Source organism: Bison bison, unplaced genomic scaffold, assembly GCF_000754665.1.
Source record: "Bison bison bison isolate TAMUID 2011002044 unplaced genomic scaffold, Bison_UMD1.0 scf7180017864316, whole genome shotgun sequence".
NCBI classification, from domain to species: Eukaryota; Metazoa; Chordata; class Mammalia; order Artiodactyla; family Bovidae; genus Bison; species Bison bison.
Genome location: NW_011494888.1, coordinates 2,529,940 through 2,551,191, shown reverse-complemented (window position 1 = coordinate 2,551,191; position 21,252 = coordinate 2,529,940). Strand labels below are relative to the sequence as shown.

At 38.3% G+C, this 21,252-nt stretch overlaps 1 protein-coding gene across 3 annotated transcripts in view; it reads right to left on the bottom strand.

Annotated features, from left to right (window-relative positions):
• Window positions 1–21,252, bottom strand: part of NEK1 (NIMA-related kinase 1) — a 133,272-nt gene that overhangs the window by 9,637 nt on the left and 102,383 nt on the right. For all 3 annotated transcript variants that reach the window (XM_010852783.1, XM_010852784.1, XM_010852785.1), the window contains 4 exons: window positions 20,005–20,125; window positions 9,746–9,834; window positions 8,315–8,562; window positions 2,624–2,766 (listed from right to left, as the gene is read on the bottom strand). In XM_010852783.1, coding sequence (XP_010851085.1) covers window positions 2,624–2,766; window positions 8,315–8,562; window positions 9,746–9,834; window positions 20,005–20,125 — 601 coding nt within the window. The remainder of the gene's footprint in view (window positions 1–2,623; window positions 2,767–8,314; window positions 8,563–9,745; window positions 9,835–20,004; window positions 20,126–21,252) is intronic.

Sequence of the window (21,252 nt, the reverse complement as noted above, 5' to 3'; positions counted from 1 at the left end):
CTTCCAAAGAACACCCAGGGCTGATCTCCTTTAGAATGATGCTAAAGCTGCAACTCCAGTACTTTGGCCACCTCATGCAAAGAGTTGACTCATTGGAAAAGACTCTGATGCTGGGAGGGATTGGGGGCAGGAGGAGAAGGGGATGACAGAGGATGAGATGGCTGGATGGCATCACTGACTCGATGGACGTGAGTCTGAGTGAACTCCCGGACTTGGTGATGGACAGGGAGGCCTGGTGTGCTGCGATTCATGGGGTCGCAAAAAGTCGGACACAACTGAGCAACTGAACTGAACTAGGTTAGTCACAGCTTTTCTTCCAAGGAGCAAGTATTTTTTCATTTCATGGCTGCAGTCATCATCTGCAGTGATTTTGGAGCCCAGGAAAATAAAGTTTGTCACTGTTTCCACTGTTTCCCCATCTATTTCCCATGAAGTGATGGGACCGGATGCCATGATCTTTGTTTTTTGAATGTTGAATTTTAAGCCAACTTTTCCCTTTTAATAAGAAGATTAAGATCTTTTATGATATGAGCACTGAAAAAACTGTCTTGGGGACTTTAAAATCTGGTCCTGAATTTTTGTTTTAGTAGATTTTTTGGATAAATGACCATATAAAGTTTGGATCAAGAAATATGTTTCCCAAAGAAAAATGTCAAGTGAAATTTCCCTATATATATGGAGTAACTTTCCTGGAAAAAACTTAGTTTTCAAATTTTCAAAATAATATTAAAAGCTTCGAACTTTGAAAATAAAATTACCAACCAGTAATTAAAAGAATATCTGCAAATAAGCTATAGCTACTCAGATAGAAATTGATTACTTACAAAAATTTTTTGGAAAAATACTGTTACCCAGGATTTTGTCAACCACAGAGGTGCTGAAATGTTGCCCTGTTCTCCAACTGGCTTAAAAATACAACATAAAGTGCTTAATGAGCAACCATAGCCAAGCAGAAGCAAAGATAAAAAGGTGACTTTTCTTCCAAATTTTGAGGGTACCAGCTAAAATCTACAGAACTCTATATGAAAAAAAGTCAACTTTTATTTTTTGCTTGCTATGTTGCATGGCTTGTGGGATCTTAGTTTCCAACCAGGGATTAAACCTGGGCCCCTGGCAGTAAAAACATGGAGTACTAACCACTGGACCACCAAGGAATTCAAAAGTCAACCTTGAAAGATAAAGTCTGGTTAGAAATTTAAAAACTAACAGGGAAGCCTTAAGAAAAACTAAAACAGAAAACAAAATGCATCAGATACAGTGGTCTTGGCTCAAGAATTATAGGGAGAAAAATTGTGAGACTGATACCAAGCTTTCAATCAGATCAAAACATACATTCTTTCTATGGAAAGGCAGAGGTAAAAAGGAGAAACTGAAATTCCATGGGATCACAAAGAGTCGGACACGACTGACTGGACTGAACTGAACTGGCCTGAAATTTCAAAAGATCAAAAAATAAATAATAAAAACAGTAACATTTGGCAACCTACTTTCCTGATGACTTGAATACACTTCTCAATTTCTCTGGTTTTATTTCCCCAAAAGGTCAGCAGCATGTGTCAGATGCTGAGCAGGCTGACCGGCATCAGGGGAGGTGAAGGGTGTTACTGTCTAAGCACTGCCAGTTCCTGCTGCTTTTAGAAGTGTTGGTTAAATTTTCCTCCAGGCTTAAGTAAGATTCATCAGGAATCAATAAGGAGGGAATTTTGTGAAAGCAATTAAGTTACATGTAGAACTCACATGGGAGTATGTGTGTGTGTATGCATGCATACATACATACACACACACACACACACACACACCCCTATTCCACCTGCTAACTCCCCACTGCTGTGGATTGGAGTCACACCCAGCAGAGATGTGTGGACCGAGCTTTCTGGCATCTCCCTGGGGAAGAGCAGTGAGCGCTTTCCAGTTTCCCACTGCAGTCCCTGCACCATGTGGCCTCACACTACAAACAGTCATCACCTTATTGACATTCACTCAGTGAAGCACCAGCCATGTCAAGCATTGTGATGGGTGCTCAGGGGCCAATAACACAGAGAACTTCCTGGTAGTCCAGTGGCTAAGAATCCACTACCAGTGCAGGTGACATGGGTTCAATCCCTGGTCCAGGAAGATCCCATATGCTGTGAAGCAACTAAGCCCATGAGTCACAACTAATGAAACCATGTCCCTAGAGGCCATTTCCATAATAAGAGAAGCCACTAAAATGAGAAGTACTCACACCTCAATGAAGAGTAGCCCCTGCTTGCTACAACTAGAGAAAGCCCACGTGCAGCAACAAAGACCCAGCAAAGGCAAAAATTAATTAATAAAATTAAAATTAATGAATAATTAAAATTAATAAATAAAAAATAAAACTAAAAAGAATAAAAATGGCGGAGAATACAATGGTGACCATGTCCTTACATTCCTCAAGTGAAGTTAAGCTACAGTATTTAGAGGCAGACACACATAACAAAGTTTACATCACTGTACTTTAAATACGTTGTAAAAAGTTAAAGGAGTAGTGAAAGGTCAGCTACAGATCATGCTTGAAAAGTGTGGCGGAGTCACCCTGTCTAGAACATGTGTACACTCAGAAATCCTGTTAGAGTTGGTATCTAAAGGCAATTGTGCTCACATGTCCTCAGAGTCCGACGGCCCTTCCTTAACATGCTCATCTTCCATTTCAAGATTGTCCTGACGTCCATCTCCCACAGTGGGGACATCCATCAGTGTTCTGAACAGTTTGGAGAGGTCTGGAAGTGAACATGTCCGCAACATCTGAAAAAAAGCAACAGATTTCTTATTAGGAGTGAGACAGTGAGAAAATTAAAATGAGAGGAAAAAATTAGAAAATTGGAGCTAGTAATAATTTTGTTATATATATATGTATCAACCACCTGTTTAGAGCTAAAAGCTTCTCAATCTAAGCTGAGAATCTACTTCTCTTAAACTTTAGATCAGTATTTTATCAAAGATGAAACTAAGCCTGTGAGTGAGCTCTGCTTGGGTTTCTCTGAGAAGTGGCCTTTACAAGTCACAGAGGGTCTTTATCTGGGGAGCACACATGGAGTGGAGCTGGAGCTGGGTCAGGACTTTCTCACTCACAGCTCTCCATCCCTCTGCCATGGCATGTCTGCTGATTCTTCCTTTCACTTTCTGAAAAGTACACTGTCCAAGATGCTCTGTGTGCTTTTGTCCAAACTGGCTAAGCACCATCCCACACAAACTGGTTACCCTTTCTATTACTTTATCTTACTGGTCAACACTGATTAAATCAGAGGCCTTCAATTAGAGCAAAGAAATTCCCACTATTGCCTCCCTGAGCAATGGACTGAGAGTGGTAGGTACCCTTCCCACCAGAAAAGACGGCTGGAAAGACAGGCACTTGATGTTCACGCTGAGAAGCACCAGGAGCAACGGGGTGAAGAGGAACTGAGCACACTGAGATGAGAAAGAACAGCACAGTGGAGGTACTTAAAATGTGAATTAGTGCTGCACACAGCCAGAATAATAGGAATAGCCCCTGTCCAGCACTCTCAACAATCAGAGTGAAGGACAGACAGGGCTATGATACACACATCTACAGAAGTCAGTCTCAGGGCTGGGTCAACCCTACAGGAATCTGTAAGACCTGAAACATGACTGTTAAGGCCCAGATAAGATTCAAACACCAGATGGGAGACTGTGCAGAACACACAATGTTAACTGAGTAAGAAAAGGTATGTACTTGGCCAAATCTACTGGTACAAACTGCTTTTGATAATAAAAAAGAATAGATTTCTATTATTTGAAGATAATTTACATATTACAGCACACAAGAGGAAAAAAATGGTTATATGGTACAAGATGGTACAGATACATACTGCCTGGTTAAAGTATTTAACAATGGTACTGTCAGCAGAATTTACACTTGACTTCTTTGTTCTTCTAATGGTTTGAGCCACGTATATTAGAAACCCAGAGGCTGAAAAACATGCAGCCAGTAACAGTTTACCCAGATACATGCTGATCAATAAAAACAAACAGCATATATGCATTATATATTTAAACACAAGGGGACCACACAAAGGGATACAGTATTTTTTTAGCTGAAATAAATTTTAGCCCTGGTAAAATCACCTCAATTCTAGTTTCCTTCATTAAAGTAAACTTCATTAAATAAACTTCATAGCCCAACACAAAATAACAGAATTAAAAGAAATTTCAAGAGGTATGTACCTCTCGGAACAGGTTTACACACTCATCAATCCAACAATTCCTATAGGTCCTGTATTTAAAATCCTAATATTCACAGTCTTTTCTGACAGACTATCAATGTTTCAGGTAGGATATTCATCTTCATTCATCTTCATACAGAAGAATTTTATATAAGAACACTTTCAGTTCTGTAATTCTGAGTCTACTAGATCTTTTTCATATTGTTTCAATAATATTCTATAGTTCTGACATTCACAGAAAGAAATCCTCCTGAAAATAGCTACTAATCCAGAACATGCTGCCTGAAATCTTACTTCATTTCTAGTTAGACTAATTTTTTCCACAATTTTTTGTAGCATAATTTATGCAGCAAACATTTGGTACCATTATAAATCCTCTCAGATTGTGAGAAGATCTCATCTTTATGGAAAGCAAAGTTTTAGAAAACCTCAAAACATTTTTTAAAATGCAGTTCTTTTAGATTTCTCATCCTTTGTTCTATTTTTTCTTGACAATGAAGACAACCATGTAAAAACTGAATGAATTAAGTGCTAGCTGCACTAATTAGAACTTCACATGAAATGCTACTTAATTCTATCAACTCAGTTTTTCATCTATAGTATTTTTCATATAAAATTATGTATTATTCTCCAACTATACTACAAAATTGTTCATGATGAGCACATTTGTTTAATGTCTACCTATTGCAATTCAACTATAACACTAAACCCTCAAAATAGCTTCTACAAATATTTGCTCACTTCAACCCATAAACAAGGCTAAAAACGGAATTAAAACATCAAAACATCATGAACACTTAACAAAAGCAAAAATTATGGACATTATCTAAGAACTGATAGTTTAGCAAATCAAAAGAAGACATTTAAGGCACTTGTGCTCTTTGTGAACTGTACGTTAATACTTCCCCTGATTCTGTATTTGCTGTACCAAGGCAAGAAATTCTCAAGTTTTTATAGAAATCAGTCTTCCACTCTACTCCCCATTTGAGAAAGTATCAGTGGAACACATCTGGTCTCTCTCAAGCCCTTATTCACTATCCCATTAGATAAGGAAGGTCTAGTGGGAAGGACCGGAGAAGGCGACGGCACCCCACTCCAGTACTCTTGCCTGGAAAATCCCATGAGCCTGGTAGGCTGCAGTCCATGGGGTCGCTAAGATTCGGACATGACTGAGCGACTTCACTTTCCTTTTTCACTTTCATGCATTGGAGAAGGAAATGGCAACCCACTCCAGTGTTCTTTCCTGGAGAATCCCAGGGACGGGGTGCCTGGTGGGCTGCCATCTATGGGGTCGCACAGAGTTGGACACGACTGAAGCAACTTAGCAGTGGGAAGGACAAGCAGGTTTTCCACTGGGCAACCTAGTGTCTATCCTTATGTACCTCCGATTGTGAGAAGATCTCATCTTTCAACTACTCTTTCCTGACTCATTACAAATTTACCTTCAATAATCATTTATGTGTTACACTTTCAATTCTACTGATACTCTGTTACAACTGTCTTATGAAAGCCGCCACTTTATATATGGTGTTTCCTATCAGAAACAATGCAGCCAAGAAGACAGTCTAAGTCTAGATCTAGTGGAAATGCTCCTTCAAAGTAAAAGTAAAATTAAAATGTTTTAAAATAAAAGTTGAAAAAAAATAAAATAAATAAAACAAAAGTTGAAAAAAATTCATTACCAACAGGGCTTCCTAAGAGGCGTTAATGAATTTTTTAAAGTGATAGAAAAATTTAAAAAAGTGTGTATGTGCTCAGTCGCTCAGCTGTGTCTGATGCTTTGAAACCCCATGGACTGTAGCCCGCCAGACTCCTTTGTTCATGGGATTTCCCAGGCAAGAATACTGGAGTGGGTTGCCATTTCCTCCTCCACGGGATTCTCCTGACCCATGTATTGAACCCAAATATCTTCAAATTCTACAGTAAGTGATGAAGAATGGTTAACATGTAAATATAAAAGACTTCCTGTCATAATTTTTACTTTCTCTAAAAGATAATGAATACTTAAAGCAAAAATATAGAGATGTATTATGGAATTTATCATACATGAAGAAATAAAATACATCACAATTCCACAAAGGACAGGCAAGAGAGTGGAAATGGAAATGTACTGTTGTAAGGTTCTGATGCTATAAATGAAGTGGCATAATATTATTTGAATAGAGACCGTGATAATCTAAAGATGTATACTGAAAACTGAGAAGTTTACCAAAAGCAAACAGTAGAGATAAAACACTAAAAAAACTCAATCAAAAAGGGAGAATAAAAGCAAAAAAGGAACCAAAAAGAAATGAGACAAATAGAAAACAAATAGCAAAATGATAACTTTAATTCAATCATATTGATAATGTCAAAAATTACATTAAATATAAATGACCCAACCACTTTGATTAAATGACTGTCATATGGTTAATAAGCAAGACTCAACTACATGACAAGTACAAAAAATCTATATGAAATAAGTCTGATTAAAAGGAAAGGATGTAGGGACTTCCATCATGGTCCGGTGATTAGGAATTCACCTGCCAATGCAAGGAACACAGGTTCGATTCCGGTCTGGGTGGATTCCACATGATGCAGAACAACTAAGCCTGTGTGTCACAATTACTGAAGCCTGCCTGCCAGGAGCCCGTGCTGTGCAACAAGAGAGGCCACTGTAATAAGAAGTCTACGAACTGCAAGGAAGAGTGTCCCCACTCACCACATCTAGGGAAAGCCTGTGTGTACCAACAAAGCCCAGATCACCCAATAAGTAAATAAATAACCTTACACAAAAATAAAATTAAAAAATAAAGGATGTAAAAATCTGTTCCTTGTAAACACTAAGCATAAGGAAGCTAGAATGACTATATATTAAAACCAGGAGGCAAAGTGTATTTCAGAACAAAGGGGTAGGTCTAGGGATAGAGTGAGTCATTTCATAATCATAAAGGGGTCAATTTATTAAGAAGATATTATTAATTTATATTCAATTGACTGGAAATTTCAACAGTGCTTTCCCAGTAATTGATAAACAAGCAGAAAGAGAAGAAAGGATATAGAAGACTTGAATCACACTATCCCACAGAGAGACTTCCTAACAATAAATATATCAATTCATCCAGAAAACAGAACAAAACTAAATTCTTACTCACTCAATAACAGAGCTTCAAAATACATAGAGCAAAAGCTGACAGAACTGAAAGAAGAAACACATGATTATACTAGTTAAAAATTTCAATATTCTATTCTCAGCAACTAAGAGTTAATGTGAAAGTATTAAAGACCAAAAAAAAAAAAAAATCAGTAAAGACAAAGAAAGCATGAACACCAACACTGGACTTAATTCTTGACATTGACAGAACAATTCACCCAACGACAGAAGAATCTACACCCTCTTAAGGAGATCTGTTAGTAACAGTCAAGGAAAGGAAACTGGAGAGTGACACAAGATATGCCAGAAGGCAACAGATAAAATAATTATAAAAGAAGAGTATATTTCAACTGTTGAAAGAAAAGAGCATAGGAGATCTGCTGGTAAGGGATGATCTTGGCAGCAGCAGCTTCAAAGGAGGAGTGGCTCACGGCCACACTATGAAGTACTGGGAAACGAGGGAGGGGAAAAAGCAAAGACACAACAAAAAGCTGTGGGGTGTGAGCTGAGGGGGATGTGAGCTCATGGAAGTTTACCGTTCACGATGGGAACCATCAGAGTGTGGGTGTGGATGGAATGGCCCATCTCAGAGAAAGAAGTCCACAACACAGGCCAGAGAAGAAAAAAGAGACAGCTTCCTCGAGAGGCTGAGGGAGGTTAGGCTCCAAAGATTAAGAAGAATTTCCTTTAATAGAAAAAAGGACAAGCACAGAATGACTTAACATTGAAAAAAAAAGAACTTTGGGGAATTTCCTGGCGGTCCAGAGGTTAAGGTTCCCTGATGCCCCTGAAGTGGGGCCCAGATTCTACCCCTGATCAGGGAACTAAGATTTCACATGCGACATGTCAGGGTCAAAAAGTAAAAAAATAAATAGATAAAAAGAAAAACACCGTCAATATTATAGTTTATCAAAGAAAAATAATAAATGTGAAATGCTATCAAATGGATAGTTTTCCATTTGAGGAGCATACTTGCCTTTGGGTTGTTTGCATCAAATAGACCCGTTGAAAGTCCAATCAGCAAGGAATTCTGTTTTTTATTCCTTGGTGGTGAATCAGAGTGAGATCGAAGTGGAAAGGATTCTTCTGGTGAACAGAGAACTGACTGAACCTGAGAAACTGCTTTCAGATGCTCAGAATAAACCACTTTATGGAAAAATGGTTCTGGTTGCATAGATTTATCTATATCGCGCTTAGAGGGTGGAGAATCATCCACTCCAGGTTCTGTGGAATAAAGGAAAGATTACATGAACAGTCTATACAATACTCAGCTTTCTAAGTGATAATGAAAAAGTTCAGTATTTAACATGAATTATAGGCAAGAAACTCCATGTCTATCAGAAAACCAAAATCAAAATATATATGTGATTTCACTACTTTACAAATAATCTTCAACCCCAGGGTACGTTAATTTGTTAAATACTTCCATTATATCAGAAGTTAGAAAATGTAGACACAAATCCAAAGACACGTGAGAAAATACTGTTTAAACACTCATACTTAATAGTTCCAGTTCAACTTCATTTCTATAGGTAAGATATTAAAAAACTGTACTTCTTATATTTTAATTAATACTATTAGAAATAAGAAAACCACTTATTTAATGTCCTCAGATAATGGCTTAGCTTTGACAAGCAATTCTTTTTGTTTTGAACATTAAGTAAGATAAATGATCAAAAGGTTTTATTGCCCACATTGACAAACAATACAGGCTTACAAATGCAGAGTACAGCAACCATAAAAAAGATTGAAATTCTGCCATGTGCAGCTAAATAGATGGATTAAGACAATATAATGCTTAGTGAAATAAGTCAGACAAAGATTAATACTGTATATCATTATATGTGGAATCCAAAAAATAATACCAATGAATCTATATACAAAATAGAAACAGACTCACAGACATGGAAAACAAACATGTATAAACCAAAAGGGAGACGGATGTGGAGGGACAAATTAGGAGTATGGGATTAATTATTATTAATTATAATAATTATATAACTATTGTAATAACTATATAGTTATTAATATAGTGATATATTTTATCAATCATCAATAATAATTATTTATTTTGTATTCTGCACAAAATAAATAACCAAAAAGAACCTACTGTCTAGCACAGGAACAATTCCCAGTATCTTGTAATAACCTATAATGGAATCTAACCTGCAAATTAAAAAAATGAATCACTAGGCTATGCACCTGAAGCTAATACAGTATTATAAATCAACTATACCCCAAAAATGTAATAAAAAATAAATACAGAGTCCAGTGCACTATGCCTATAACGTTTTTTAAGTGATTAAGGTGAATGGTAAGCAATGCTCTCTATTAACATACAGTCCAAACAGAACAGGTATGCTAACAACCTTTGAGAAAGTAATCAGGCCAATGCTGTGATGCTCACCTACATGAACCTCACTAAGGTGATCCACACTGCTCGGGGCTTTATCTTCAGAAAGTTCATTTTGCTGAATGGTGATCCTATCTTCCAATCTGCCATAGATAGATAGACCAGTTACAAAAGCAAAATTTACCTGAAATAAAGATACTCTCAAACACAGACAAGTAGAGCACAGGTCACTAGTGTCCTGTGATCCCACTTTCAAATATTCTTCTCACAGTTACAGTGGCCCTCACAAGCACATCCTACCCTGCAGTCGTTCAAACCTCCACCAGTCAGGCTCATTCACGACACCAGCCTCAACATTCTCACCACAATGGTTCCCAGAGTGAAGCCTCTAGATGCCAGTAACACATGAGAACTTGTCTGAAATGCAAATTCTCAGGCCTTGCCCTAGCCCTGTGTGTCAGGAGCTTTGAGGGATACAGCTGAGCAAGCTGTATCCCTTTACACCAAAAAGTATCCCATTATAGCAAAATGTTGTAATGATTAAGAACTACCACTTTAACTAATCAAAATGCCTCATAATAGCAGAAAACAGAACACAATTATAACATACTGCTGCTGCTGCTGCTAAGTCACTTCAGTCATGTCCGACTCTGTGTGACCCCATAAACGGCAGCCCACCAGGCTCCCCCATCCCTGGGATTCTCCAGGCAAGAACGCTGGAGTGGGCTGCAATTTCCTTCTCCAATGCGTAAAAGTACCATGCAATATCTTGCAACTATTTAAAGGACGAAGTACAGATCTGTATAACCAGATATGCATCAAGGGTCAAGGTATATTATTAAGTAAGTAAAGTAATTTTCAGACCAAATGATATAAAATGGTATTAGATTTGAAACAATGCTGCTCAGCACAGTAAAATAAAAAGAGTTTGTACACAAATGTTTTAATTCTTAAAGGGAGTGAACTGATTTATGTAAAGAATTCACAATTTTTCTCTCAATAAATGTTGGGAACTAAATTCATGTACTATTTGTTAACAAAATTATAAAGACGAGAAGAGTATATTCCAAAAGGTACCAGTAATTTATTTCTGGGCTTTTGGTTATAGTTCAGTTTAGTTGCTAAGGCATGTTCGACTCTTTGTAACCCCATGGACTGCAGCACATTAGGCTTGCCTGTCCTTCAGCATCTTCCAGACTTTGCTCAAACTCATGTCCACTGAGTTGGTGATGCCATCCAAACATCTCATCCTCTGTCACCCCCTTCTATTCCTGCCCTCAAACTTTCCCAGCATCAGGGTCTTTTCCAATGAGTTAGTTCTTTGCATCAGGTGGCCAAAATATTGGAGTTCCAGCTTCAGCATCAGTCCTTCCAATGAATATTCAGGACTGATTTCTTTTAGGATTGACTAGGTTGGTCTCTTTGCAGTCCAAGGGACTCTCAAGAGTCTTCTCCATCACCACAGTTCAAAAGCATCAATTCTTCAGCACTCAGCTTTCTTTATGGTCCAACTCTCACATACATATATGACTACTGGAAAAACAAGAGTTTTGACTAAGCAGAACTTTGTTGGCAAAGCAATGTCTCTGCTTTTTAATATGCTGTCTAGGTTGGTCATAGCTTTGCTTCAAAGGAGCAAGTGTCTTTTAATTTCATGGCTGCAGTCACTATCTGCAGTGATTTTAGAGCCAAGTCCCTCACTGTTTCCACTGTTTCCCCATCTATTTGCCATGAAGTGGTGGGACCAGATGCCAAGATCTTAGTTTTCTGAATGCTGAGTTTTAAGCCAGCCTTTTCACTCTCCTCTTTCCCTTTAATCAAGAGGCTCTTTAGTTCCTCTTCACTTTCTGCCATAAGGGTGGTGTCATCTGCGTATCTGAGGTTATTGATATTTCTCCTGGAAAACTTGATTCCACCTTGTGCTTCATCCAGCCCAGCATTTTGCATGATGTACTATCAGATCAGATCAGATTAGATCAGTCGCTCAGTCGTGTCCGACTCTTTGCGACCCCATGAATCGCAGCACGCCAGGCCTCCCTGTCCATCACCAACTCCCGGAGTTCACTCAGACTCACGTCCATCGAGTCAGTGATGCCATCCAGCCATCTCATCCTCTGTCGTCCCCTTCTCCTCCTGCCCCCAATCCCTCCCAGCATCAGAGTCTTTTCCAATGAGTCAACTCTTTGCATGAGGTGGCCAAAGTACTGGAATTTCAGCTTAAGCATCATTCCTTCCAAAGAAATCCCAGGGCTGATTTCCTTCAGAATGGACTGGTTGGATCTCCTTGCAGTCCAAGGGACTCTCAAGAGTCTTCTCCAACACCCCAGTTCAAAAGCATCAATTCTTCGGTGCTCAGCCTTCTTCACAGTCCAACTCTCACATCCATACATGACCACAGGAAAAACCATAGCCTTGACTAGACGAACCTTTGTTGGCAAAGTAATGTCTCTGCTTTTGAATATGCTATCTAGGTTGGTCATAACTTTCCTTCCAAGGAGTAAGCGTCTTTTAATTTTATGGCTGCAGTCACCATCTGTAGTGATTTTGAAGCCCAGGAATATAAAGTCTGCCACTGTTTCCACTGTTTCCCCATCTATTTCCCAAGAAGTGGTGGGACCAGATGCCATGATCTTAGTTTTCTGAATGTTGAGCTTTAAGCCAACTTTTTCACTCTCCACTTTCACTTTCATCAAGAGGCTTTTCAGTTCCTCCTCACTTTCTGCCATAAGGGTGGTGTCATCTGCATATCTGAGGTTATTGAGATTTCTCCCGGCAATCTTGATTCCAGCTTGTGTTTCTTCCAGTCCAGCGTTTCTCATGATGTACTCTGCATATAAGTTAAATAAACAGGGTGACAATATACAGCCTTGGCGTACTCCTTTTCCTATTTGGAACCAGTCTGTTGTTCCATGTCCAGTTCTAACTGTTGCTTCCTGACCTGCATATAGGTTTCTCAAGAGGCAGGTCAGGTGGTCTGGTATTCCCATCTCTTGAAGAATTTTCCACAGTTTATTGTGATCCACACAGTCAAAGGCTTTGGCATACTCAATAAAGCAGAAACAGATGTTTTTCTGGAACTCTCTTGCCTTTTCTATGATCCAGCGGATGTTGGCAATCTGATCTCTGGTTCCTCTGCCTTTTCTAAAACCAGCTTGAACATCAGGAAGTTCACGGTTCACATATTGCTGAAGCCTGGCTTGGAGAATTTTGAACATTACTTTACTAGCGTGTGAGATGAGTGCAATTGTGTGGTAGTTTGAGTATTCTTTGGCATTGCCTTTCTTTGGGATTGGAAAACTGACCTTTTGCAGTCCTGTGGCCACTGCTGAGTTTTCCAAATTTGCTGGCATATTGAGTGCAGCACTTTCACAGCATCATCTTTCAGGATTTGAAATAGCTCAACTGGAATTCCATCACCTCCACTAGCTTTGTTCGTACTGATGCTTTCTAAAGCCCACTTAACTTCACATTCCAGGATGTCTGGCTCTAGGTCAGTGATCATACCATCGTGATTATCTGGGTCGTGAAGATCTTTTTTGTACAGTTTTTCTGTGTGTTCTTGCCATCTCTTCTTAATATCTTCTGCTTCTGTTAGGTCCAAATCATTTCTGTCCTTTATTGAGCCCATCTTTGCATGAAATGTTCCTTTGGTATCTCTGATTTTCTTGAAGAGATCCCTAGTCTTTCCCATTCTGTTGTTTTCCTCTATTTCTTTGCATTGATCACTGAAGAAGGCTTTCTTATCTCTTCTTGCTATTCTTTGGAACTCTGCGTTCAGACGCTTATATCTTTCCTTTTCTCCTTTGCTTTTTGCTTCTCTTCTTTTCACAGCTATTTGTAAGGCTTCCCCAGACAGCCATTTTGCTTTTTTGCATTTCTTTTCTATGGGAATCGTCTTGATCCCTGTCTCCTGTACAATGTCACGAACCTCATATAAGTTAAATAAGCAGGGTGACAATATACAGCCTTTCCTTTCCCAATTTTGAACCAGTCCGTTGTTCTATGTCCAGTTCTAACTGTTGCTTCTTTACCTGCATATAGATTTCTCAGGAGGCAGGTCAGGTGGTCTGGTATTCCCATCTCTTTAAGAATTTTCCATAGTTTGTTGTGATCCACAGAGTCAAAGGCTCTGGCGTACAGCAGAAGTAGATGTTTTTCTGGAATTCTCTTGCTTTTGCTATGATCCAACAGATGTTGACAATTTGATCTCTGGTTCCTCTGCCTTTTCTAAATCCAGTTGAAGTTCTCAGTTCATGTACTGTTGAAGCCTTGCTTGGAGAATCTTCAGCTTTACTTTGCTAGCATGTAAAATGAGTGCAATTCCGTGGTAGTTTGAACATTCTTTGGCATTGCCTTTCTTTGGGATTGGAATGAAAACTGACCTTCTCCAGTCCTGTGGCCACTGCTGAGCCTTCCAGATGTGCTGGCATATTGACTGCGGCACTTTAACAGCACCATCTTTTAGGTTTTGAAATAGCTCAGCTGGTATTCCGTCACCTTCACTAGCTTTGTTCGTAGTGATGCTTTCTAAGGCCCACTTGACTTCGCATTCCGGGATGTTTGGCTCTAGGTGAGTGATAACACCATGTGGTTATCTGGGTCATTAAGACCTTTTTTGTACAGTTCTGTGTATTCTTGCCACCTCTTCTTAATATCTTCTGCTTCTGTTAGGTCCATACCACTTCTGTCCTTTACTCTGTCCATCTTTGCATGAAATGTTCCCTTGGTATCTCAAATTTTCTTTAAGAGATTCCTAGCCTTTTCCATTTTATTGTTTTCCTCTATTTTTTTGCATTCATCACTTAGAAAGGCTTTCTTCTCTCTCCTTACTTCTCTTTGTAACTCTGCATTTAGATGGGTATATCTGTCCTTTTCTCCTTTTCCTTTTGCTTTTCTTCTTTTCTCAGCTACTTGTAAAGTCTCCTCAGACAGCCATTTTGCCTTTTGCATTTCTTTTTCTTGGGATGGCTTTTCTTTTTTTGATTATAAGGCAATTTTAATTTTGCTAGTACTTTTTCTGCTGCTGAGTCACTTCAGTTCAGTTGCTCAGTCGTGTCCGACTCTTTGCGACCCCATGAATCACAGCATGCCAGGCCTCTCTGTCCTTCACTAACTCCCGGAGTTCACTCAAACTCATGTCCATCAAGTTGGTGATGCCATCCAGCCATCTCATCCTCTATTGTCCCCTTCTCCTCCCAACTCTTTGGAACCCCATGGACTGTAGCCTGCAAGACTCCTCTATTCATGGGATTCTCCAGGCAAGAATACTGGAATAGGTTGCTATTTCCTCCTCCAGGAGATCTTCCCGATCCAGAGATCAAATCCACATCTTTTATGTCTCTTGCATTGGCAGGCTGGTTCTTTACTACTAGCACCACCTGGGAAGCCCCATAAATGTGAACTCATTTAGTTCATTTCAAATTTAAATAATTTTTTACTTTTCCAGTTTTAAATTCTGAGTAACTCTTATTTTTATTTTAAAAAGTTATTTATTTTTAATCATACAAGTAATATATTTTTTCATTCAAAATGTAATGCTTGATTCCTCAGAAAGGGAAACATAAAATATCATTTGCTACAGCAATTCCACTCTGGATATATACTCAAAAGAACTCAATAAAGATGTGCAAAGACTTGTACACAATGTTTACAGAAGCACCATTCAAAACAGGCAAAAGGCAGAAACTACCCTGGAAATGACCATCATCATCTGCTGAATGCTATCAACTGCACAATGTATAAAAACATAGGCTATAGTCATATAAGGAATATTATTCATGAAAAGGAATGAAGAACTGATACATCCTATAACACAGACAAGCCCTGAAAGCAGTATGCTAACTGAAAGAAGGCAGATACAAAAAGCCACATACTGTGATTCTATAGGAAATGTCCAGAATAGGCCAATCCATGAAGACAGATCAGTGGTGGCAGGAGCTGGGGAGGTGAACATGAAGAGTGGGTGCTTATAGGTACAAGGGTTCCACTGGGGTCGAGGAAAATGTACTGGAACCATAGAGTATAAAATTGTACACTTCAAAATTATTAAAATGATAAAATGTATATAAATAAATATATTCATATATTTATCTCAATGAAAAAGTTTTTTCCTTTTAGGATTTCCCCAAACAATGAAAATCCCAGTTGCTTTTACTATTATCAGTTTTATATACATCTTATTAAACTTTTCCCCTAAATTTATATACATTTATATATGCTGAGAAGGCAATGGCACCCCACTCCAGTACTCTTGCCTGGAAAATCCCATGGACGGTGGGCTACAGTCCATGGGGTCACTACAAGTCGGACAGGACTGGGCAACTTCACTTTCACTTTTCACTTTCATGCACTGGAGAAGGAAATGGCAACCCACTCCAGTGTTCTTGCCTGGAGAATCCCAGGGATGGCAGAGCCTGGTGGACTGCCGTCTATGGGACGGCATAGAGTCGAAGAGTCGGACATGACTGAAGTGACCTAGCAGCATATATACACTTAAGAACATTTTATAGGATTATCACAGTATTGTTCTAATATATGGAAATGCTTTTTATTCAATATCATCAAATACTCTGGACATATTTCTGTATTTATACAAGGAGTTCCATTCAATTTCAGTGCTGCATACTACCCATTACACAGTATACTTTGTTGTTGTGACTTTGTTAAGTCGTGTTCAACTCTTTGTGACCCCACGTACTGCAGCACACCAGGCTTGCGTGTCCTTCAGCATCTCCCAGAGTTTGCTCAAACTCATGTCCACTGAATTAGTGATGCCATCCAAACATCTCATCCTCTGTCGCCCCCTTCTCCTCCTGCCCTCAATCTTTCTCAGCATCAGGGTCTTTTCCAATGAGTCGGCTCTTTGCATCAGGTGGCCAAAGTATTGGAGTTTCAGCATCAGTCCTTCCAATGAATATTCAGGATTGAATTCCTTTAGGATTGACTGATTTGATCTCCTTGCAGTCCAAGAGACTCTCAAAAGTTTTCTCCAGCACCACAGTTCAAAAACATCAATTCTTCAGCACTCATCCTTCTTTATGGTCAAACTCTCACAACTGCACATGACTACTGGAAAACCCACAGCTTTGTCTAGATAGACCTTTGTCAGCAAAGTGATGTTTCTGCTTTTTAATATTTTATCTAGGTTTGCCATAGCTTTTCTTCCATGGCGCAAGTGTCTTTTAATTTCATGGCTGCAGTCACCATCTACAGTAATTCTGAAGCCCAAGAAAATAAAATCTGTCACTGTTTCCATTTTTTCCCCATCTTTACCATGATGGATACCATGATCTTAGCTTTCTGAATGCTGAGTTTTAAGCCAGCTTTTTCCCCTCTCCTCTTTTACTTTCATCAAGAAGCTCTTCAGTTCCTCTTCACTTTCTTCCATTAGAGTGACATTATATGCATATCTGAGTTTTCTGTTTCTCCCAGAAATCTTGATTCCAGCTTGTGATTCATCCAACCTGGCATCTGGCATGATGTACTCTGCATATAAGTTAAATAAGCAGGGGGACAATATACAGGTTTGATGTACTCCTTCCAATTTTGAACCAGTCCATTGTTCCATGTCTGGCTCTGACTGTTGCTTTTTGTTCTGCAAACAGTTTTCTCAAGAGACAGGTAAGGTGATTTGGTATTCCCATCTCTTTAAGAATTTTCCACCATTTGCTGTGATAAACTGTCAAAGGCTTTAGCATTGTCAATGAAGCAGAAGTAGATTTTTTAATTCCCTTGCTTTTTCTATGATCCAACAGATGTTAGCAATTTGATCTCTGATTGCTCTGCCTTTTCTAAATCCAATTTGTACATCTGGAAGTTTTTGGTTCATGTACTGTTAAAGCCTAGCTTGAAGGATTTTGAGCATTACCTTGCTAGCTTGTGAAATGAGTTAATTGTACAGTAGTTTGAACATTCTTTGGCATTGCCTTTCTTTGAGATTGGAATGAAAACTGACCTTTTCCAGTCTTGCAGCCACTGCTGAGTTTTCCAAATTTGCTGGCATACTGAGTACAGCACTTTAACAGCATCATCTTTTAAGACCTGAAATAGCTCAGCAGGACACTTAGAACAGTGTTTTGAGCCACTTCCTTATTCCTGATCAGACTATTTCAAATGATTTCCTGTGACTCTCCTGAAATAAACATTCTTGCACATGCTTCTCTGTATCCATGTCCAAGTCCAGCCCACCTCCTGTTTTCACAGATAAAGTTGCACTGGAACAGCCACACTCACCTGTTTATGTGTTACCTATGATTGCTTTTGCAGATCAAAGGCAGCACCGGATAGCCACATCACAGAGCATATGGTCAACAGGGCCAAAAAAGTTCACTATCTGGCCCTTTACAGAAAACATCTGACAACCCTTGTTATGAGCAGAACAAAGGAATGAACTTCCAATTATTATTTTAAGAAGGAAGGTAACAAGAACACCAAAATATGACAGTGATTTCCCCGGACAAAAGGGAACTATAAGAGGATTCTCCCAAGTACTAATACAAAAATCCTGAAATTGTCATACTGAGTGAAGTAAGTCAGACTGAGAAAGACAAATATATGATATTGCTTCTATGTGGAATTCAAAAAAAAAAAAAAGGTACAAATGAATTTATTTATAAAACAGAAATAAAGACTCAATTGTAGAAAACAAACTTATGGTTACCAGGGGATACAGGAGGGGGATAAATTGGAAGACTGGGATTGACATATACACACTACTATATACAAAATAGATAAATAAGAACTTGCTGTATAGCACAGGGAACTCTACTTAATACTCTGTAATGGCCTATATGCGCACAGAATCTGAAAAAGAGTGGATATATGTATATTTGATTCACTCTGCTGTACAGCTGAAACTAATACATTGTAAATCAACTATACTCCAATAAAAATTAATTTTAAAAATTAATGGCAAAAAAAAAAAAAATCACAAAATGAAGTATTAGCAAACAGAAGTACATTAAAATTAGCAAACAGAAGACCAAGCAGAGTTTACTAAGGTATGCAGGATAATTCAATATTAGGTAACCTATTAATTTATTATGCTGATAGATAAGGGAAAACAATTACATGAATGGTTCCACTGATGCCAAAAAGTCATTTGATATAATACATTTCAGACTTTTTAGCCAGTAAAATGAGCATACACTGCTTAAGCTAGAAATTATAGTCATGCCTAATGATGGTTAACATTACAAACATTTCACTGAAGTTAAGAACAAGAGAGAGAACCCTATTTCCAATATTTAACTGTATAAAATGTACTAAGTGATGCAACTGGACAGAAAGAAATGAGTGTGAAAAAAACTGGAAAGACAGAAAGCCATCATTATTTTCATATGATTGTGCATATGAAACATACAAAAGATTCAACTGAAAGTCTACATGAACAATAGTAGGATACCAATAAGAGAGTGGTAACAAAACAACACAAAGAAGGTGTAAGTTTTCATATATACCACCTTATAGTTATCATTAATAAAATAATCACAAGATGATATAGCCAGGAATAAGCTTACCAATAACAGTGCAGAGCTTACATGAAAGCTTGAATTGCGTGGGAAGGGGAGGCGACTATATTTATATACATGCAAAGTAACCTCACTAAAGGTCATCCACTGTAGCATCATCTGTCATAGCAACTAGTATAGGAGACTAATTAGACCTATGGTATATCCATATATTGGAACACGACGTAGCCTTAAAGTAGCAAAAAAGAGGAAGCCCTCTGTGTATTAATATGAAAAAATTCCCCAATTACTGACATAAAATGGTGGAAAAAACTCTGTGCCTTATAATAACAACTATATTTAAAAGTGAAGGTGAAAGGTGCTCAGTCGTGACTGACTCTGTGACCCTATGGACTGTAACCCTCCAGGCTCCTCTGTCCGGGGAATTCTCAGGCAAGAATACTGGAGTGGGTAGCCCTTCTCTTCTCCTGGGGATCTTCTCAACCCAAGGGATCAAACCCAGGTCTCTCGCATTGCAGGTGGATCTTTACCATCTAAGCCACAAGGGAAGTCCATTTAAAAGTGAGGGAGACTATATCTTCGCTTTTGCTTCTGTATATATTAATCATGTTTGGAAAGAGGACAGAGTGGGAATTTGCTGGGTGGGGACAAAAGTGGGAAACAGACCTTTTACTGTATATTTTTATACACTTGCTGATTTCTGAACCTCATGAATGTGATACTTATTCCCAAATTAACTATTTTTGTAATTGACTTAATATAATATTATGTTACTCCAGTATTTCCATGAAAGGCATGACATGAAGGGAGCAGGTGTGAAATGCAAGGGAAGAGGTGACGTACTCAACCTCCTCTGCTCCTTCTCTCTCAGTGACCCACATGTCGAGAACAGGTTGGGGCAAACCACCATCTCTGTCTGCTCCACTTGGCTCCTGCAGCACTTCTGCCTCCAAGTCATCAGGCTCTGCAAGGCAAAAACAGGGCAAGAAACAGGTCTCAAAGCAAAATCCACTTAGAGAAAACAAAGTAAATCTCTTATAAATGATCACACCTCGTTTCAGGCTAGTGTAGTAATTGCAACAAAAAATCAGTAGTTTATCTATAGATCCTTAATCTTACTGTCTTTATACTCTAGTTGTTTCTGAAATAACAGACTTCTCCTTTTGCATTTTCACTGCAATAAAAATACCCAGAAGAAATATAGTGTACTCTGTATTTTTCATTATTATCAAGAAGTTTTTCTTCATTAACATTTCAGTAATATACAAATTGCTTTCTAGACGACATAAAAACTTATAGAATTAACACTATCTATGGCCAGAAATATGGAAAGAAAGTAGAATATAATATGATTGATTAGTAACTGATGGGAAAGTTCAATCATCAAAAAAAAAAAAAAAAACCCTCTTACCTGGACTTTCACAGTGAAAAGGCGAATATAACTAGGATGCTAAACCTATTTTCCTAAACCCTCAAATAATTAATAACCAGGGAACTATCTCTGTTCTCTGGCAGTGGCTCATTTTTCACCTGAGTGATATTTCCCGAAAGTTAACAGCAATGAGAAGAGAGTTTCTCTCTTCGTTTGTTAATTTCTCTTTTTCCTGTCCAATTATCTAAATTATTAATACTTTCTTGTTTCAGCCACCATGGCCATTCCTTTTTTTCCTTCTCTATTTTAAAAGTTTCTAATTAGTTGTCCTGTTTTAGAGAGATGATTCGTATTATACCAATTCTTAAAATTTTTATCTTTTATTCAAATGATTTTTTGGTCACCCTTACAAGTAAGCACTTGGAGGAGGGATGTCCTGCTCAAAATTTTTTAAATGAGTAACTGTTCTCTGGCACCTTAAGCCACATCAATGTGACTCATTCCACAAACTAGATTTGTGACTGTACTGCCCACAAAGGCAACGATATTTACTACATGGCTCTTGCAGAAAAAGTGTCCCAGCTCTAATAGGCTATACAGTCACTATTATTAAATATACACCTAACAGGTTCTTTTTTTTTTTTTTTTTTTTAAGAAAAGACATAAGATACCCATTAACTAAGATTCTAATGAACAAGAATATTTCACAAGACTACAAG